The sequence below is a fragment of the Cucurbita maxima genome, unplaced genomic scaffold (assembly GCF_002738345.1).
Source record: "Cucurbita maxima cultivar Rimu unplaced genomic scaffold, Cmax_1.0 Cma_Scf00015, whole genome shotgun sequence".
In the NCBI taxonomy this organism is placed as follows: Eukaryota; Viridiplantae; Streptophyta; class Magnoliopsida; order Cucurbitales; family Cucurbitaceae; genus Cucurbita; species Cucurbita maxima.
Window position 1 is genome coordinate 4,512,522 of NW_019272031.1, and position 18,602 is coordinate 4,531,123.

The 18,602-nt window shown below is 34.5% G+C and overlaps 3 protein-coding genes across 4 annotated transcripts in view; all 3 read left to right on the plus strand.

Annotated features, from left to right (window-relative positions):
• The first annotated feature begins 4,002 nt into the window (after positions 1-4,002).
• On the plus strand, positions 4,003-8,671 carry LOC111490289. Of its 2 annotated transcripts, none has more exons than XM_023138870.1 (7): positions 4,003-4,323; positions 4,456-4,700; positions 6,670-6,887; positions 7,274-7,511; positions 7,714-7,799; positions 7,887-7,978; positions 8,073-8,671. In XM_023138870.1, the coding sequence occupies exons 2-7, from the start codon at positions 4,593-4,595 to the stop codon at positions 8,327-8,329; spliced, it is 999 nt and encodes a 332-aa protein (XP_022994638.1). In that variant the 5' UTR covers positions 4,003-4,323; positions 4,456-4,592; the 3' UTR covers positions 8,330-8,671. The 2 variants fall into 2 exon arrangements, with proteins under 2 accessions (XP_022994638.1, XP_022994637.1); XM_023138869.1 differs by having other exon boundaries at positions 4,010-4,323; positions 8,052-8,671.
• Positions 8,672-10,049: 1,378 nt separating this feature from the next.
• Positions 10,050-15,317, plus strand: LOC111490254 (testis-expressed protein 2-like). Its single transcript, XM_023138810.1, has 7 exons — positions 10,050-10,761; positions 11,162-11,391; positions 11,745-12,447; positions 12,835-13,165; positions 13,237-13,331; positions 13,525-13,719; positions 14,664-15,317. The coding sequence occupies exons 1-7, from the start codon at positions 10,558-10,560 to the stop codon at positions 15,201-15,203; spliced, it is 2,298 nt and encodes a 765-aa protein (XP_022994578.1). The 5' UTR covers positions 10,050-10,557; the 3' UTR covers positions 15,204-15,317.
• A 907-nt stretch (positions 15,318-16,224) lies between these two features.
• The window catches only part of LOC111490283, a 4,658-nt gene continuing 2,280 nt past the window's right edge, over positions 16,225-18,602 (plus strand). Inside the window, exons 1-3 of the mRNA XM_023138860.1 lie at positions 16,225-16,717; positions 17,860-17,979; positions 18,074-18,127. Of these exons, the coding sequence (XP_022994628.1) occupies positions 16,313-16,717; positions 17,860-17,979; positions 18,074-18,127 (579 nt within the window). The 5' untranslated portion in view covers positions 16,225-16,312. The remainder of the gene's footprint in view (positions 16,718-17,859; positions 17,980-18,073; positions 18,128-18,602) is intronic.

Genomic DNA, 18,602 nt, shown 5'->3' on the forward strand with positions numbered 1-18,602 from the left:
AAAAAAAAAAAAAAAAAAAAAAAAAAAAAAAAAAAAAAAAAAAAAAAAAAAAAACTAACTAAATAACGAAATGGGCCTAGGAGAAAATCGGGATGGGTTGGGCCGACATACTTTATGAAGTTAGAGGGTTTTTTTTTAAATGTTTTTCAATAATAATAATATATATATTTTTTTTTTTTTATGGAATTCACTCTTTTTACCGCTGTAATTAAACTTTTAAATACGATAAGAATAATAAATTCGGATAAAACTATTCTACCTTTTACCTATAAATTTTTATCTTCTATCTTTTTAAAATTAGAATCATGTTGTTTTTTTTTTTAACAAAAAATAATAATAATAATAATAATATATATTCATTTTAATTTGCAAACAGCTTAGATACTTTTAAAATGTTAAATAATCTCAAAATATTTAATGTTAGACTTGTAAATGTTTAATATTTAAACTTTATAATATTTTAATTATTAATAAACACATAATGAATAAAATTATTAATATATATATATATATATATATATAAATTTTAAATTTATACTCTCATCATAACTTTACGTATTAATAAATTAAATTTAAAATTAATATCGATTAAATAGATAAGTACAAGGTAAAACAGACTTTTAATTTTAAAAAATAACATTCGGTCTTAGAATATGATAGACATAAAGATGAGAGTAAGAGATATATCTTTCTCGGTCAAACCTTAGGCTAAATAGAATGTAGACAAAATATTTGGCATCAAATTCGTACTAAATTAATGGATATTTTAATTTAAATACTTTAATTCCACCCATAAATTACTAATATTGAAAACTCCCTTCTCTACGTAAATTCTAATTAAATCATTTTTTCCTTATTTTCTTCCTATTTTTTATTTATTTATCGGGAAATAATTAAAAATAAATAATAAAGCTTAAATGTAATTAAAGCCAAATAATTTATTTCAGGAAATAATTTTAAAAATACACACCCACTCAATTTTTCGTTACCGCTAAAGAGAAACTAAAATTGGCATTATTTGCTATTTTTATGCGTTTTTGTAATATATATAATTTAGTTATAAAAAAATTATTTATATATTTATTTATTTATTTGTTGCAAAATTGAATTTTGCACGTCTCCTAACCAAGCTAGACAGTTTCTTATCACTACGCTCATCAACCAAACTTTGATTGATTTTGCTTATTCCTACCGGATAAACCATAAGGATTGTTACTTTGACCCCAGAAATAAGTGAGGGAACTGCGTTCAAAATGAGTTTTTAAGGATAATGTTAGATGACACGAGTGTACCAACATTACACTCCTATCTTTGAATCGAAAGTATATGGAACACTCTCTTGTACGATATTTGTAAATGACTGAGCATAGACTCAAGAGAGTTGATGGCTGATTAGTATTTAAATGGATGGATGGTTGAGATGTCCCGATGTATAGTTGATTCATGAGTCGATTCTTAATAAACATGTCTGTGTGAGGAACAAGGATCAATGACATCCTAAAATATAGGACATCATAAAAGTTTATGAACGGAAATCATGAATAAACTTATAATTTGTGTATGATAAGTCAAATTTTAAATTTATTCCATATAATTTCGTGATCAACCCTCTTTTAAATTTTAAATTTATGTCTTTTCATCCATAAATTTTAAAAAATTAGAAAATTTAAACTAATATATATATATATGTTCTCAAAAAATAAGGGAGAAATTTATGTCTCAACCAATCACATGAACGGATCTATTAGACTTGTCAAGTTGCAAATATATTATATGTATGTGTATATATATGTATATGTATATGTATATGTATGTATATATATATATATATGTATATGTATGTACACTCTGTCAAACACGTTCACTAAAAAAATATTAAAATGAAAATTTTATTTTTATTTAAGATACGCATCTAAAAAAGAAATAAAAAATACATTGGATCGTCTATTTTCTCAACCGTACTTTTTTTTTTTTGAATAAATGCTTCGTTGTCTAAAGTACGTATACTTTTTTTATGTCTTATCCAATTCTTTTATATTTTAAAATTAAGGAAAAAAACTAAAATAAAACCGATTAAAATTTATATTTGGGACATGTTTTAGATTCAACCAATTTTTGCCACTCACACAATATTTATTAAATTATAAATTTAGCTTAACTCAATATAATTTTTTTTGTTTTGATTGATGGGTCATTTGTTTCTTTTTTATTTAATTAAAAATAAAATGTTATTTCCTAATATATATATATTTTCAAACATTTTGTAACAATTTTGGGTATATTTTTAAAAAATTACATTATAAATAGTTTTTTAAAAAATTAATGGTTATTGAAGAATAAATAATAAAAAATAAATAGGAAATTTTTAAATCCAACTAGTTTAAGGTGGTACCACTCACATTTACCAAATATATAATTTTATAAAAAAAAATAATTATAAATTTAATTCGTGGCTTTTTTATTTATTTAGTCTCTAAAATCTAAAATCTAAAAAGTTTTAAAAGTCCTAAACTTCCCATTTGTATTTAATAAATTTTTAATATATAAGATTTCAATTTTATACAGAATTTTAGAAATGAATTAATTTAATAAATATAAAAAAATAAAATTTATATCTTTTAGAATTCTAAAATGTTATTTTTAATAAAAAAATATATTGACATAGGATAAATTTTGAATATTAAATTCGTTACAAATAAATTATTATTTCAGTCAAAATATTGGGATAAAAAATATTTTTTTAAAGAAAAGTATAAAATAAAAATAAATAGAGATAAAATAAGAATGAGCATATGTCAGTCTTTTGTTGCAAACGTGTTGAAAAATCAAAGATTCTTATTATTTTAATAATATATCATTTTTGTGATCCAAACAAATACGAAATTTTTTCATTTACTTATTTATTTTTTATAGCCTCTAGATTTTGGATAAAATCAAAATATTAAATTCTAGCCTATTATTATGTTTTAATATATTTATTTTTAATGTTTGGAATGGTTCTTAATTTTATAAGAAATTCTCAAATTAATAATTTATATTCGACATGTGGATGTGCTTTAAAATTATTTAAAATTATTTAAAATAATTAAAATTATATATATATATATATATATATAATAACATGTATTGGTCACTCCATTTTTCCGATTCGGCAGTTCGATCTATGATTTATCATTCATGGACATTGATAAGATCCTTCCATTTAGCAGCACCTTAGGATGGCATAGCCTTAAAGTTAAGGGCGAGGTTCAAACGAAGAAAGGCTTACGGTGGATACCTAGGCACCCAGAGACGAGGAAGGGCGTAGTAAGCGACGAAATGCTTCAGAATAGTTTTCACTTTTAAAAGTAAGTAAAGCAGTCAAGTTGGGTATGCCAACTTGATCAACCTGGTCCTAGCTCTCTAATTTCATTTGTAATAGTCCAAACCCACTAAGAATACATAGTCGCTAGCTTTCTAGTACCATTTATAACAGCCAAAGTCCACTGATTGTCATACCAACTTGATCCTAACTCTCTAATACCATTTGTAACCGCTCAAACTCACTAATAACACATAGCCTACTGGTAATAGTTCACTTTGATTCATTACTTATTTTCTTTAGTCTCATGATTTTAAAACGTTTTCTACTAAAGAAAGATTTCCACACTATTCAACTTTAACTGACGTAAGATCCCAATAAACCAAGGAAGGAAGCTAAAAAAGAAAATGCAAAAAACAAAGGACAAATTGAGGTGTCAAGGTGGCCTATGAACAGAACTCTTTGATAGCAATCGTGTAGCTTGGCTAACCCCTCCGTAGCATTCTCAGCAGTGCGTTCCATTACCATGCCGCTGCGTCCCCTCTACACGCGGCGAAAATAAAAACATTTTAATTTATTATTCCCCGTAAAATACAAATTTCTCATATAAATCCATTTTTAATATATATAATTTTCATTTAAGAATATCCTTCTTTATTTTATTTTATTTTATTTTATTTTATTTAATTTCTCTCGTCTTTATCTCGGAGCAATTTATTTATTGGAGAGACAAAAATCAGTTTCTTCGCCCAATTACTTCAATTAATTCCCAATAAATCGATTAAAATAATGCTATGAATCTGTGCCTCTGAGATGCCAATTTCTCAGTCAAAATCTCTTCTCCTATCCTCAATCCCTCGTCTTCTTCATCTCCGGATCCGCCTTTTTGCTTCACTCCTTCCTTCTCTGTCGCCATTAATGGCTTCCTCTTCCTCTTCCTCTTCCTCTTCCTCCATCATTTCGTTGTCTGCTGCGGGAGAAATCACCGAAGGATTCATTCATTGCTGATTAAAACCTGAACAGTACGTTTACTTCTTCTACTTCTTCTTCTTCTTCTCTCTCTGATTTCGTCTTTTTCCATTCACTTCCACTTCTCATTCTCTGTAATCAATTCCTCTACTCCGCCGCTGAATCCGCTTTTCCTCTTTCATCAGCTGGATTAGCCGATCAAGTTCTTCGTTCTTCCGTGTATTTAACCACCGGAAACTCACATTCTTCGAAAAAAAAAAAAAAGCCCTAGCCGGAATTCCGATCGGAAGCGGGAAGCGAGAATCAGAGAAGGAGTAAATCGATGACTCAAACGGCGTCGTTTAGTTTCGCCAATCGTAAAACTTCCTCAAATTTGGAGCGGTTTCTTCAATGCGTTACTCCTTCCGTTCCTTGGCGAACTCTTCCTCAGGTAAAAAGCAAAAAAACCCTCAATCTTCTTATTTTTCCGTTTATTTTGTTAATTTATTGTTATATTTTACCTTAATTTTAATTACAGAATTTAAAATTCTCCCATTTTCCGCCACCATTATAATTTATTTTCCATATTCATCGTTATAATTTTTAATTTTCTTGCCATTTTTATAGATGAAGATATTTACTACATTTATTATATTTTTTCTGGAGGGAGTGATAAAAAAAAAAAAAAAAAAAAAAAAAAAAAAAAAAAAAAAAAAAAAAAAAAAAAAAAAAAAAAAAAAAAAAAAAANAAAAAAGTGTGAACCGCGGGAATAATACTAAACGTGGCGGATAGATTTCTAATTTCCGTAACTCGCTGAGTCACCTTTTCTCCCTTGTCTTTTTCTGTAAATTATGTAATGGGCCGAGTCGCTGTCCTTCTGGGCCCATTAAGACTAAGATGGCTATAATATTCTCCGAATATACTATATATATACACCAACCACCACTTCTACTAATTTATAATAATGCCAAAAAAACATTATTTTAAATATTAAAATTTCAAATAATTTTAATAGTAGCATCAACCCCTTTTTCCCTCTCTTAAAATAAATATAAAAAAATTCTTAGAGTCAATATAATTAAACTGTCTATTAGCATCTCATAATAGATTTTTTTAAGTTTAAATTTTTGAAATTTTTTTAAATAAAAAAAATAGTATTATTGAAACTTTTGAAAATTCGTATTTTTAAAATAAAGTATTAACGGTTTCTGACTGTAGTTAATTTTTTTAAAAGTTAAATGATATTATTGAAACTTATTTTTTTTAATAATTTAGTGAATTTATAATAATTATTTTTTAATCAATATATAATTTTTTTATTAAACTATGTTTCTGTTGTAACTATAAACTCATTCTCATAATATTTTCGAAATTAGCTATTTTTGTCATTTGGTTAAAAAACTAAAGAAATAGTTTTTTTTAAAATTATATTTAGGCGGACCCTACAAGGGTGGCCCATTAAGCAACGCGCTTAAAGAGACGGGCCCACGTGTCATATTGATTGGTTTTAAAGAAATATTCATCTACTTTTTCCCTTCCATAAATAAAAATATTTTGTAAATTAAATTTGATTGATAATTCATCACAAAAAGATAGAACTTGTGGGTCATCATTTTTCGTCATGAAGTGCTAAATTAGAGGTGTTAAAAGAATGGATAAGGCACCAACTCAATTTAGGTTTGATAAAATTTTAAATTAATAATACGAGTAAATTCTGTTGGGTCCTTAATAGTAAGGATTATTTGTTTGGGTTTAAAAAATTTATAATCAAACTAATTCATATAAAAGGATGTTCCTCCCTTGTGTTAAGAATCACGACTTTATACAATGATATGATATTGTCCACTTTTACCATAAGCTCTCATGGCTTTGCTTTGGGCTGCACAAAAGGCCTCATATCAATGGGGATTAGTATTCCTCACTTATAAACTCATGATCTTTCACTAAATTAACTAACTTGGGACTCGCTTCCAATAATCTTCAACAACTTGACCCAACCTATGAACACGCTTATGCTAAATAATGTTGTAATTATATCATTTTGTCATATATTAGCGTTTTTCTTTTTAACTGAACGTTAATGTTAGACTTTACCGTTGAATTTTCTAAGAACATTCTCCCGTAAAGAAGAAATTTATTATTAACTTGCTTGAGATTTGAAACTTCACTCAAGCTTTTCGGGTTTAGCGATGATTTATTATCGTATTAGAGTAGGAGGTCGAGTAGGAGGTCGTGTGTTTCGAAAGAGTGATCAAGAGGGTGGGAATTTGAAGCCATTGGTTGCTGTTCTGTCCAAGCCTCATTTTGTTGTATGCAATTCATGGAAGATCTTTTGTGCAGCCAGAAGGGTGGAACTTACTTGTAAGTGTTTCTGTCTTACTTTCTCTAAACTTACTATCATCTTTTCTTTTTCATATAGAGCTGCCTTCATGATCTCAATAGTCATTGGCAACAACCTGATAAAGATACCATTCAGTACTTCACGCTCGGCGAGCTATGGGATTGCTACAACGAATGGAGTGCGTATGGCGCCGGTATCCCGATACAGTCGAACGGTTCGGAGACTGCCATGCAGTTCTATGTGCCTTATCTGTCTGCAATTCAGATCTACACAAGCAAGCCTGTTGCCCCTCCCAGGTATACTGAAGCTACTTTCATATCATGCTTGCTGCTGCCTTGGAATGTTTGAAAACTCTGTTTCTCTATGAAAAATGGCTTTTTATTGGTGCGGGTTGAGATACAACTCGACTCCCTTTAATCATCAGGAAGAATACTTAAAAAGCAATAAAAGGGAATGTTTGATATGCCCTATTGTATTGCAATCTATTGTGAGATCTTACATTGGTTGGGGGAGGAGAACGGAACATTCTTTATAAGGGTGTTGAAACCTCTCTCTAGTAGACGTGTTTTAAAAAACTTAAAGGGAAGCCCGAAAGGAAAAGTTCAAAGAGGACAATATCTGCTAGTAGTGGACTTGGGTTGTTATAGTAAGTAATCTATTTTTGTTCAATTTCTCTTTATAGAAACCGAAGATATGATAGCGACATGGCAGAATGCGAAAGTGATTCGTGGAGCGACGATAGCTGGAGTGATAATCTGTCAAGATCCTTGAGCAACAACTCTAGCAGGACATGGGATGCGGTTTCTGAAGATAGCTTCGACCAGGACGGATCGTGGTCGTTAAGGGAAAAACTTGGTTACCTCTCTTTACAATATATGGAGATGTCTTCTCCTTATTGGAGAGTGCCTCTTTTGGACAAGGTATGCCTATTTCTTGAGCGTGCATAAAAGAACAGTATATCCTCAACCTCGACATTCCGACGAGCATTTCTCATCGAGGATGGAAACTCCATGTCGTTAAGAACAAGAAAAACAAAACCTATTGAACTTCAAATTTAACTGTTCTATAGTTGTTGATATTGTGAACATTTTCTTTACTTATGTTCGAAAATTTTCATTTCAGATAACGGAACTAACTCAAACATATCCAGCTCTAAATACACTTAGGAGTGTGGATCTTTCTCCAGCTAGTTGGATGGCTGTTTCTTGGTAAACAACACCGCCTTCCTCTATCTATCGATCGACACAAGCTTTCGGGTTATTGATTTTGTTTGCTGTGTTCGGCTTGAATCACAGGTATCCTATTTATCATATCCCGAGTCAAATAAACGACAAGGACTTCTCGACGTGCTTTCTAACGTATCATACATTGTCTTCGTCTTTCCAAGGTGCGTGATTGTCTGTCTATACTCGTTTTCAAAATATTTTAGAATTCTTTGTCCAATGTTTGATGAATTCCAGATTGCTCTATGGATCATGAAGGGCAAGATGGATATACTTGTTCGAATATCGCAACCGCAGGCCAAACCGACGACAAAACGAGCGGTTCTTCTTCTTCTTCTTGCCTTTTCCCATTTGGGTTAGCCACTTACAGAATGCAGGGAGATCTCTGGTTGCAGCCAGAGACATCGGATTACGAACGGATGGTCGATCTCTATCATACTGCTGATTCGTGGTTGAAACAGCTCAACGTCCATCACCACGACTTCAACTTCTTTTCCCTTCACTCAACCTTATAGATGATGAGTTTCTTTTGTGCAACCAACATGAGAATACTATGCCTTGTCTCTTCCCACAGCACTTCACTTGACAGTTTAGCTAGAAAACTGAGTTTGATTGATTAAGAACAACAATCCTTTTGTAGTTTTTAACTCGGAAAAAGAACAAATGATGAACAATTGTTGTGCTTTGAGGGTGAGTTTTGTATTTAAGTTCAAGGCTTTAGTGTTTTCTTTTCCCTCTACTTCCCTTTGGACCTTTTGTTGTGTTGTGTTGTGGACTTCCCTGACATTTAGAGGATGCTGCTTTTTACAACATGCCTGATTGGAAGTTGTTTTGTAATGCAAGTTTCTATTATTGTATTCCTTTATGGCTTTTATTATGATGATCGTACGTTACACGTTCTCGGGAAGTTTCTCGACTCGTAGCTTTTAATAGACTCAAAACACGTAATTAGATCGTTCCTTTTTTTTGATATACGAAATATGATCGATTTTATTTGCTAGTGTGACGAAAAAGAAAGAAAAGTGCTTCCGGCCCAGGGATGTCCCCACACGGAGAGTTTGCCCTCCGAATATGTTTGCCATATATCGGGGTGGCAGATGGAATCGGGGTGGATTGAGGCAAAAACATCTCTTCAAAGACAATATTCAATAACTGAGAAAGCGAATCCAAACCAATGGTATCAGCCTCTCCCCAGGTTTGTTTGGTTTGGGAATCCATGAGATCCATTAGGTTGTTCAGGGAAGAGCGGTTGCAAGGAGAGGAACATCGGTCAAAACAACCAATGTTCCAGGGGCCCATTAGGATAGCGTGTGACATGAGCACCGGAATAAGTGGTGTAACTATTTTTAGTTCTTTTTTTTTAAAAAAAATGTATTTTTCGAGGTAGAATAAAAAGCTGGATTCAGAACTCTAATAGTCTCGATACGAGATTTTTCTACCTCCCTTACGATCTGATCGAATTACCTACTTGACTTGTTTTAAATTGTTTCTACGGTTGATGACGATCACCATAAACTAATTCAGATTCTTTTAGTATGTTTTGTTCTAACTCACATCATTTCAAGAAGAAATTCTAGAAAATTTATTTGTTTAGTTTACATATTTAACTTTGGAGTTTCAAGACGGAAGAAGTAGAGGTGTTCAAAATATTGGACGACTAGAAAAATCCAATCAACCGATCTTGAATGGTTCGAGTTAGGTTATAAACTTATTTCGGTCGGGATAGATTCAATTAAAAAAAAAAAAAAAAAAAACTTTATGAGTTGAATGGTTAGTCAATTTATTATTAATTTCATGATTATGTTTTTTTATTAAATAATCTTTCAAAATATATATTCAAATTAAGTTTTAATTTTAATAGACCATCCAAACAACCCGAACCAACTCAATCCATAAAATTTGTAGTTGAACGCTGTGAGTTGAGAAATTTACAGATTAGATAAATTGGTTGAGTCTAAACATCCAAACCCGACACACAAACACTCTAGAGATAAAAAATTTTTTTTTTGTTAATATAGATAATAATAATAACTTTTTAAACATTTTTTTTAATTATCATAATAACTCATTTATTATTTATTTTATCATTTCATCTTATTTGAGTTATCCATGAGAATCAAAAAGAAAACTGTAAGAAAAATTGTGTTTGGGCTTTAAATAGTAAATTAATAATTCCATAAATCGTGTTCATGTAATTTGAGAAACTTATCTGTGAATTGTTTTATAGGCAATTCCATAATTACACAATTTCTAATAATTCGAACCAATTTCTTCAAAAAGCCACCTCGAATGTGCAAAAACTCCAATGAATTTGAGAATTGGATTAAGAAATTCTCAGAAATGTTCTTGAGAAAATGATGAACAGATACCTTAATTGGGAAGGAAATTTTAAACCCAAAATTTCTCATTGATTTAAGAATGAGTGCCTTAGAGGCGGCCCATCACAACCGTCTCCATTGCTTCGCTGGGATCAATTCTTCATTTAAACCGTCTATGAAACTGCAGGAAAATTGTTGAGTTCGTGTGTTTGTGGATAGCAATGAAACAAAAAGAAGGGATTCATGCGTTACAAGACTCCGTATCTGTTGGTTTCGATTACTTATACTTCCATATATTGGGCATTAAGCTCCACGCAACCGGTGCCTGATTCCGAATCCGATTCCGATTCCGATTCTTCTGTGTTCTTCGTGCCGATTTCGTGTAATTCGATGGTTCAGAGTTGGTAATTTGCGAGCAAATTCAAATGGCGGCGCTCTTTATTCTGACGTTCGCGTTTGGATTTGTGTTTGGGGTTGTGGCAACCGTTGCAGCGGAGGCTTATGGAGCGTTCGTCATTTTGAACAAGTTGAACAAGCGGTCTCAGAAGGATTTGGCTAAAGTCAATGCCAAGTTAGCGCAATCCAAGCCAGATCTCCATCAATCCCTCGATTATCTTTCCCACAAACAGGTATTTTATGGTGCCCTAATCTTGGAAATGAGCGTTTGTTGTTCTAAATTCAGGTGTTCTGTGTTCTTGTTTCGCGCCAGAATTCATAACTGTCGAAATTTCATTAAAATTCCATAGTTTCGCCACTGATTAATGTTCGTTTTGGTGATTGATTTTACTATAATTCTGGATTTTGGTGCTTATTTTACTTGCATAGATTCTGTTTTGGGCTCTCTGAAATATACATATTGGATTAACTTTGATATGAGAAGATTGCTTCCAAGTTATAGCCATAATGCTTCAATTTTAGCTAATTCTTAAGAGGAAACTATATCATCCATGGCAGTGATTTAGCTAAATCTTAAGAGGAAAATATATGATCAAGTAGGTTGGTAATATAAATGTGGTATTCATTCCTTAGGGTTCTGTTTGGATACTAGAATCGAGCGTCGTCGAAGATTTCAAAGAGAAAGCGACTAAAGAACAAAAGAAAAGGAAGGATTTCTGGGAGGTAACTCCTAGCAAAAAGTATGCAAGAATCAAGGACCATTCGTTAACGATATTGGAACTGGATGGTAAGGAGAAAACAATTCGATTAAAAGGCTGCACCATTGAAGCTGTTTCGGCGTCGGCCCTTCCTTCAAGAAAATGGTAATTTTCTTCTTATTTCACTTGTTTTCAATACTTATGAAATTGATATAAAAAGTTGATTCGGTCGAGTGCTTGTAATATATGTCCATAAATCCACACAAAGCACACGATATTCACGAACACATTTGGGAAATTTAGAGTAGAGGAAGTGCAAGGTTTTATCGCTCGATTAGGACACTCGAGAATAAGCTTTGTGTATCGATAACAGCGGTGAAGTCTAGCACGTGATGATGTTCTTGGTCAAATTTTTTGTTGGCTTAAAGACATTTCTGTTTTGTTGTTACTAATTGCTTTTTTTTTGAGATGCCGTATTGAAGAAATCATCTGTTTTGATGTGATTATTGGAATTTCAGGGTGAAAAGGTTCCCTTTAAAATTGGAAAATAGAACCTCTGTGATTTATAATGAAAGTAAAACAATTTTCATTTTTCTTGAGACTTCCTGGGAGAAGGAAGCATGGTGTAAAGCCCTGCGTTTAGCTTCGTGTGTCGACAAAGAAAGACTGCGCGGGTTTGCTAAATTGCAGAAAGAGTTCCATAGTTATATCTCTTCATTAAATACTGGGTATCCTTCATTTATGAAGCCCTCTGCAGGGTACTATGTTGAAGCAATAGATAAGGACATCAAGCCTAACGCTTCGTCTTCGAAGGTTCGCCTATTTTTCAAAAAGCTGACGAAGAAGACGTCGAAGGCTGGTTTAGACTACAAAGTAAATTCTTCTTCTTGTTCTTCTTCTTCGTCGTCTTTGAGTGAAGAGAAAAAGTTTAGTGAGAGGTTTCATCCGAGTCCGGATTTTATTTCATCATCGGCTGGCTTAGGAAAAGGAATTCCGAAGGTGCCGAGTGCTAAAAGTTTATCTGAGGAAGTTATGGCAGCACCATCAACCTTAACAAATTCAGTAAGCCAAGGTCAGGCCTCTGTTGTCTCTGATCCTGATCCCGATGACAGGCTTTGGACCGATGATGGAACGCTTTGTTGGAATTTGTTCATGTCACGATTTTTTTTTGATGCCACAATCAATGAAAGGGTAATGAAATCCTTACATGATCGAGTTCAGGTTCGTTTCTTCCCCAAGAGAGCTTTGTTTTTTGACGTGTTGAATCAGTTGAAGTACTGTTAGAAGCATCTCGATGTTTTGCGTCGATTACTTGTATAATACTCCTCTCATTAATTTCTTTTACTGTTCGATGAATATTTGGAATTCAATCTTAAGAGAACAAGGACGGTTGGGGGACCGAGTGATACAATGGGTGAGAAATGAGACCTATTCGCTTCGGTTAGTTAGATGTTTTGTACGTTTTTAGGCCGTTTGATAGGAAAGAAAAGGGTATCTTTTTGTGTTTGGTTGTTCTGTAGCTCGGTTGGTTTAATGAGGGAGCTATTGAAATTCCCTTGGCTTTGCCAAAATAATAAATAAATTCTTTGGTTTACTTTTGTTTGGCAGAGGTTGTTGTCTAAGATGAGGACTCCGAGCTACATTGGCGAAGTTATTTGCACTAAAGTTCGTCCGGGAAGCCTCCCGCCCAATATTAATGCTATCAGGGTTCTTCCCTTTGAACTGAATGAGGTATGGGCGCTGGAGGTTGACTTCGAATACTCCGGGGGTTTTTGCTTAGATATCGAGACGAGAATTGAAGTTCATGAATTAGATCTTCAAAAAACCGCTGTAGACTCGAAACCCGATACGAGTGATGTTGGGGAAGTCTCTTTAATTCTAGAAGATTATCTTGGAAAGCAGTTCAGTACTTCTGAAGGAACAGAACAGCATGAGGAAGGTGACTGACTAATCATTAGAAAATATCTATTTTTATTCGAGTAGTTTTTCATACGATGTTCGGTTGTGCAGGTAGGTCAGTAAACGGTAAGAATCCCACGGCCTCATCCTCGAGCGGATCTAGGTGGAAATCTCTAATGAATTCGATCGCTAAACAGGTTTCTCAGGTTTGTAAAATCTCTGCATTTTGAGAATCAAGTAAAAGGGTATCGTTTTTGTAAGAAACCGAGCTTGCATACAAAGACATAAAAAACGAGGCTCGAATCTAAAAGAATAACGCCTAACCGATAAACAAGGAGCCTTAGAGGAAAACACCCCTAAGGGTATCCTATTTTTCTCATTTTGTTTTTGAATTTATAGGTGCCTATTTCCGTGGTAGTAAAGATTGTAGCTCTTCGAGGGACGCTTCGGTTACATATAAAGCCACCTCCTTCTGATCAGCTATGGTATGGTTTTACATCCATGCCTAATTTGGAGTTGCGCTTGGAATCATCGTTCGGGGACCATAAGATAACGAGTACGCACATTTCTCAGTTCTTGATCAATCGGCTTAAGGTATGGAGATCAGTTTCCCATACTTGAGATCCTTACGCATTAGCGTAGCACAAGAACTATGGGGTGGATATGGTAACGTGTTAACTTTTGGGGTTGAGTGTGAGATCTCACTATCGCTTAGAGAGGGGAACGAAGCATTCTTATAAAAGTGTAGAAACTTTTCCCTAGCAGACACGTTTTAAAACCGTGGTGATGGTGATACATAATGGGCTAAAACGAATAATATCAACTAGCAGTGGCCTCGGGCGGTTACAAATGGTATTAAAGCCAAACACCAGGGCGGTGTGCCAGCGAGGACGTTGAGCCCCCAAAGGGGGTGGATTGTGAGATCCCACATCGGTAGGAGAGGGGAACAAAGCATTCCTTATAAAGGTGTGGAAACCTCTCCCTAGCAGACACATTTTAAAACCGTGAGGCTGATGTCGATACGTAACGAGCTAAAGCGGACAATATCTGCTAGCGGTAGCCTTGGGCTGTTACAAATAATATCAAAGCCAGACATCGGCTGGTGTGCCAGCGAGGGCGTTGGGCTCTCAAGGGGGTGGATTGTGAGATCCCACATCGGTTGGAGAGGGGAATGAAACATTTCTTATAAGGGTGTAGAACCCTCTCCCTAGTAGGCACATTTAAAAACTGGGAGGCTGACGGCGATACGTAACAGGCTAAAACGGACAATATCTGCTAGCGGTAGCCTTGGGCTGTTACAAATGATATCAAAGCCAGACATCGGCTGGTATGCTAGGGGATGGATTGTGAGATCCCACATCAATTAGAGAGAGTAACGAAACATTCTTTATAAGAGTGTAGAAACCTCTCTTAAACAGACACGTTTTAAAACGAGACACGTTTAAAACCGTTTTCTTACATAAACAGGATGAAATTTAGAGATTGAGTAATGTTGTTGTGCTGATTACTGCCATTGGTTATCAATTATAATTATGCAGGCAATGATCAGGGATACTTTAGTGCTCCCCAACTATGAAAGTATATACTTCCCATTCATGACGGCAGAAAAGGACGACTGGGTTCCACGGGATGCTGCACCATTCATGTGGCTTAACCATGAAAATCAAAGATCCCATCCAGTTGAACCCAAAAACAGAGCTGAAGCCAATAAAACCACCGCCACCGATCAACACGGAACTGAGCAAAGAAAACCGAAGAACATCGAATCGTCTCAGGCACACTCCGACTTGCCACATGCATCAAAGACATCATCAAGTAAGGCACTGTACAGAAACGAAATGAAAATCCCTTTGTTAGAATACGATGAGAAAGAGCGAGATAGAGAGTGTGTCCAAGAGAATGAATCGCCATCGAGATCTGTAAGCTTTTCGGGGCAGGAAAGTAAAGAGGGTGAAGTAGATGAGCCAAAGCCAAGGAGAATAGGAAGAAGAGCAAGAATGCGTGAAATAGGGAAGAAGATGGGGGAGAAAATAGAAGAAAAGAGCAAGAACATTGTTGAGAAGATGCGAGGACCATAAGTTTTGTTTCAACCTTTTTCTGTATAGATACATACATACATTACATTACACCTTATTATTCAGTCATCAACAACACAACACAAAAGAAGCTTATACAACAAAGATTATTATTATTTTTTTCTTTTCTATGTAATACTTGTAAAAGAACATTGTTCGAGACTTCAAAGTCGGGAAGTAGAGATGTACATTAGGTAGGGACGGGAACGAGGACAGGGATACCTTCCCTGTCCCTGTTCTGCATCCATGCCCATGCTTCCTATTTTATCCCTCGTCCCCACAAAAAATGGAGATAGGGATTCATCACGGAAATTTGTGGGGATTATATATATATATATATATATATATATATAAAGTTATTTTGTGCCTTTATAGTCTCGTCCTTGGTCTAGTTTAGCTAACAGGGAGAAATCTTTCTCTGCTCTCTCTCCATTCTCGATTAAAAATGGGGAGGTCCAGTTTAGCTAACAGGGAGAAAACTCTCTCCGCTCCCTTTTCATTTTCAGTTTAAACGGAGATTTTTCATCTCTTTTGAGGTCTAACAGGGAGAAATCTCCCTCCGCTCTCTTTCCATTCTTGATTTAAACGGAGAGGTCTAGTTTAGCTAGCAGAGAAAAATCTCTCCCTGCTTCCTTTCCATTTCTGATTTAAACTAAGATTTTCTATCTCTCATTAAATAACGTAATTCTTAAAGTAGAGAGATATAGACATTAATCATTTTAAAATCGAGACCACGAATAATGACGGATTTATAAATAAGTTTTGAAAATATATGAATGGATAAAAGGAGGAAGCTTATAATTTAACATTTCTTAAATACTTATTTCATATTTTGGGTAACTCTTTGAAATAAATAAATAAATAACATTTTTATTGTTAAAACTCCCTTGAAAATAAAATTTTAATTTACTTTTTATTTTTCTTCTCTTTATTATTGACGAAGCTTTATTTAATTTTAGGCGCGACAAATTATCCATATTTTTAACGAGCATTTGTTTTCGCACCACTGACAACATTTCCAAAAATTTTGTTAACTCCGCTAAGAGGCAAGAATTCCCGACGCTGCAAATTCGACTAAGGCCGCCGGAGGACGGCCAATTGCTACACTGCACATGGTAGCGGCGTTCATCCCTTGTTGCTTGAACTTTTCCCCAAAACTTGGCCATTTCAATCGCCCTTTGATCCACGCAGCGGTATGTAAAAATCACAGAGGCGTGAGGTTGAAAAGTTGCGGCGTTGCAAGGCCTCAAATACTGTCGCCTGCATTCGAAGAAGAGGATGGCCTGCGAGTCTTTGTGCTGTCCGATCTGCACACGGATTACCAGGAAAATATGAATTGGATTAACTGCTTGTCTTCGGTCAAATATAGAGACGATGTTCTTCTTGTTGCCGGAGATGTGGCGGAGAGCTACAGTAATTTTGTTTCAACAATGGCTCTGTTGAAGGATAAATTTGAGCGCGTCTTCTTTGTGCCTGGGAATCACGATTTGTGGTGCCGTCGAGAGGGAGACAATTATGTAAGTTGTCGGAGGTTAGGTTTCCTTGTTCGAAAGTCTCTGTTAATTTCTTGGTTTGTACCTTATCAGCCTGATTTACTAGTTTGTTCGATTATAGATCCGTAATTCCTAACATGATATTAGAGCCATACTCTTAATTTAGCCATGTTGAACAAAGAAATTGCTAGTCTCGATTAAGGAGAGGTTGTTGGAGGGTTACATAGACTTCAGGGGAGGCTCTATAGTGTACTTTGTTCAAGGAGAGAATTGTTGAGAGGGAGTCCTACATTGACAAATTTGGAGGAGGATCATAGGATTATAAGCAGGAATACTATCTTCATTGGTATGAGGCCTTTCGGGGAAGCCAATTGCAAAACTACGAGAGCTTATGCTCAAAGTGAACAATATCATACTACCTTGGAGACTATCTCCATTGGTATGAGGTTTTTCAGGGAAGCCCATTGTAAAACCATGAGAGCTTATGCCCAAAGTGAACAATATCATACTATTGTGGAGACTATGTCCATTGGTATGGGTCTTTCGGGGAAGCCCATTGCAAAACCATGAGAGCTTATGCTCAAAGTGAACAATATCATACTACCGTGGAGACTATGTCCATTGGTATGAGGTCTTTCGGGGAAGCCCATTGCAAAATCATGAGAGCTTATGCTCAAAGTGAACAATATCATACTATTGTGGAGACTATGTCCATTGGTATGGGTCTTTCGGGGAAACCCATTGCAAAACCATGAGAGCTTATGCTCAAAGTGAACAATATCATACTACCGTGGAGACTATGTCCATTGGTACGAGGTCTTTCGGGGAAGCCCATTGCAAAACCATGAGAGCTTATGCTCAAAGTGAACAATATTATACTACCGTGGAGACTATGTCCATTGGTATGGGGTCTTTCGGGGAAGCCCATTGTAAAACCATGAGAGCTTATGCTCAAAGTGAACAATATCATACTATCGTGGAGACTATGTCCATTGGTATGAGGTCTTTCGGGGAAGCCCATTGCAAAACCATGAGAGCTTATGCTCAAAATAAACAATATCATACTACCGTGGAGAGTCGTGGTTTCTAACACTAACATACTAACATCCACACACACACATTGTGAGTTTTAGGAGAATTATATTCTTATGTCTTCTTCTTTTCAGCTTGATTCACTTGAGAAGATGAGCAATGTTTATGACGCGTGTAGTAGTCTTGGAGTTGATACCAATCCGGCGATCTTGAATGGATTAGGAATTGTTCCATTGTTCTCTTGGTATCATGAGGTGAGTGATTGAGTATTACTTGCTTTTTGTACCTTTCAGTTCTAGAGGTATTGATGCTTGTTCTTGTCTGTTCTTTTATTTTCTTTACTTTCAGAGCTTTGACACAGAAATGGACATAGAAGGAATCCGCGTTCCATCCCTGGAGATGGTGATTCACTTTCTTTTCCCCTAGTAAGAGTCTGACGAGAATTTTATTGATTGAATAATTCTTCCAGTCAGTTACTTTAGTGTAGATATTCGGGTATGGTAATTTAAGTGTGCTAGAGGAAGACTGGGGATTATTATTAATCCTTCTTTCTATTTCTTAATCCTTTCGATCCGTTTTTCAAATTCTTTCGGTTTTTGAAGCCATCATTCCAACATATTATCGTGAAATCCTATACTTGTTAGAGAAGAGAACAAAATATTCTTTATAAGAACGTGGAAATCTCTTCTTAATTGTTTTAAAAACCTTGAGGGAAGCTTAAGAGGAAAAATCCAAAGAGAACAATATTTACTAGCGATATTACCATCTTTTTTTATCTTTTGTTTAAACATAGGATTAGCTACTTTTTTTTTTTTTTTTTTTTTTTTTTTTTTTTTTTTTTTTTTTTTTTTTTTTTTTTTTTTTTTTTTTTTTTTTT

Excerpts from the sequence above, each read along its gene's own strand:
- LOC111490289 (XM_023138869.1), top strand. The coding sequence starts at position 4,593 with ATGACTCAAACGGCGTCGTTTAGTTTCGCCAATCGTAAAACTTCCTCA. Across the intron at positions 7,800-7,886 it reads AGTTGGATGGCTGTTTCTTG|GTATCCTATTTATCATATCC; the intron begins GTAAACAACACC and ends CTTGAATCACAG. Across the intron at positions 7,979-8,051 it reads ATTGTCTTCGTCTTTCCAAG|ATTGCTCTATGGATCATGAA; the intron begins GTGCGTGATTGT and ends GATGAATTCCAG.
- LOC111490254 (XM_023138810.1), top strand. The coding sequence starts at position 10,558 with ATGGCGGCGCTCTTTATTCTGACGTTCGCGTTTGGATTTGTGTTTGGG. Across the intron at positions 13,332-13,524 it reads TCGCTAAACAGGTTTCTCAG|GTGCCTATTTCCGTGGTAGT; the intron begins GTTTGTAAAATC and ends TTGAATTTATAG. Across the intron at positions 13,720-14,663 it reads TCTTGATCAATCGGCTTAAG|GCAATGATCAGGGATACTTT; the intron begins GTATGGAGATCA and ends ATAATTATGCAG.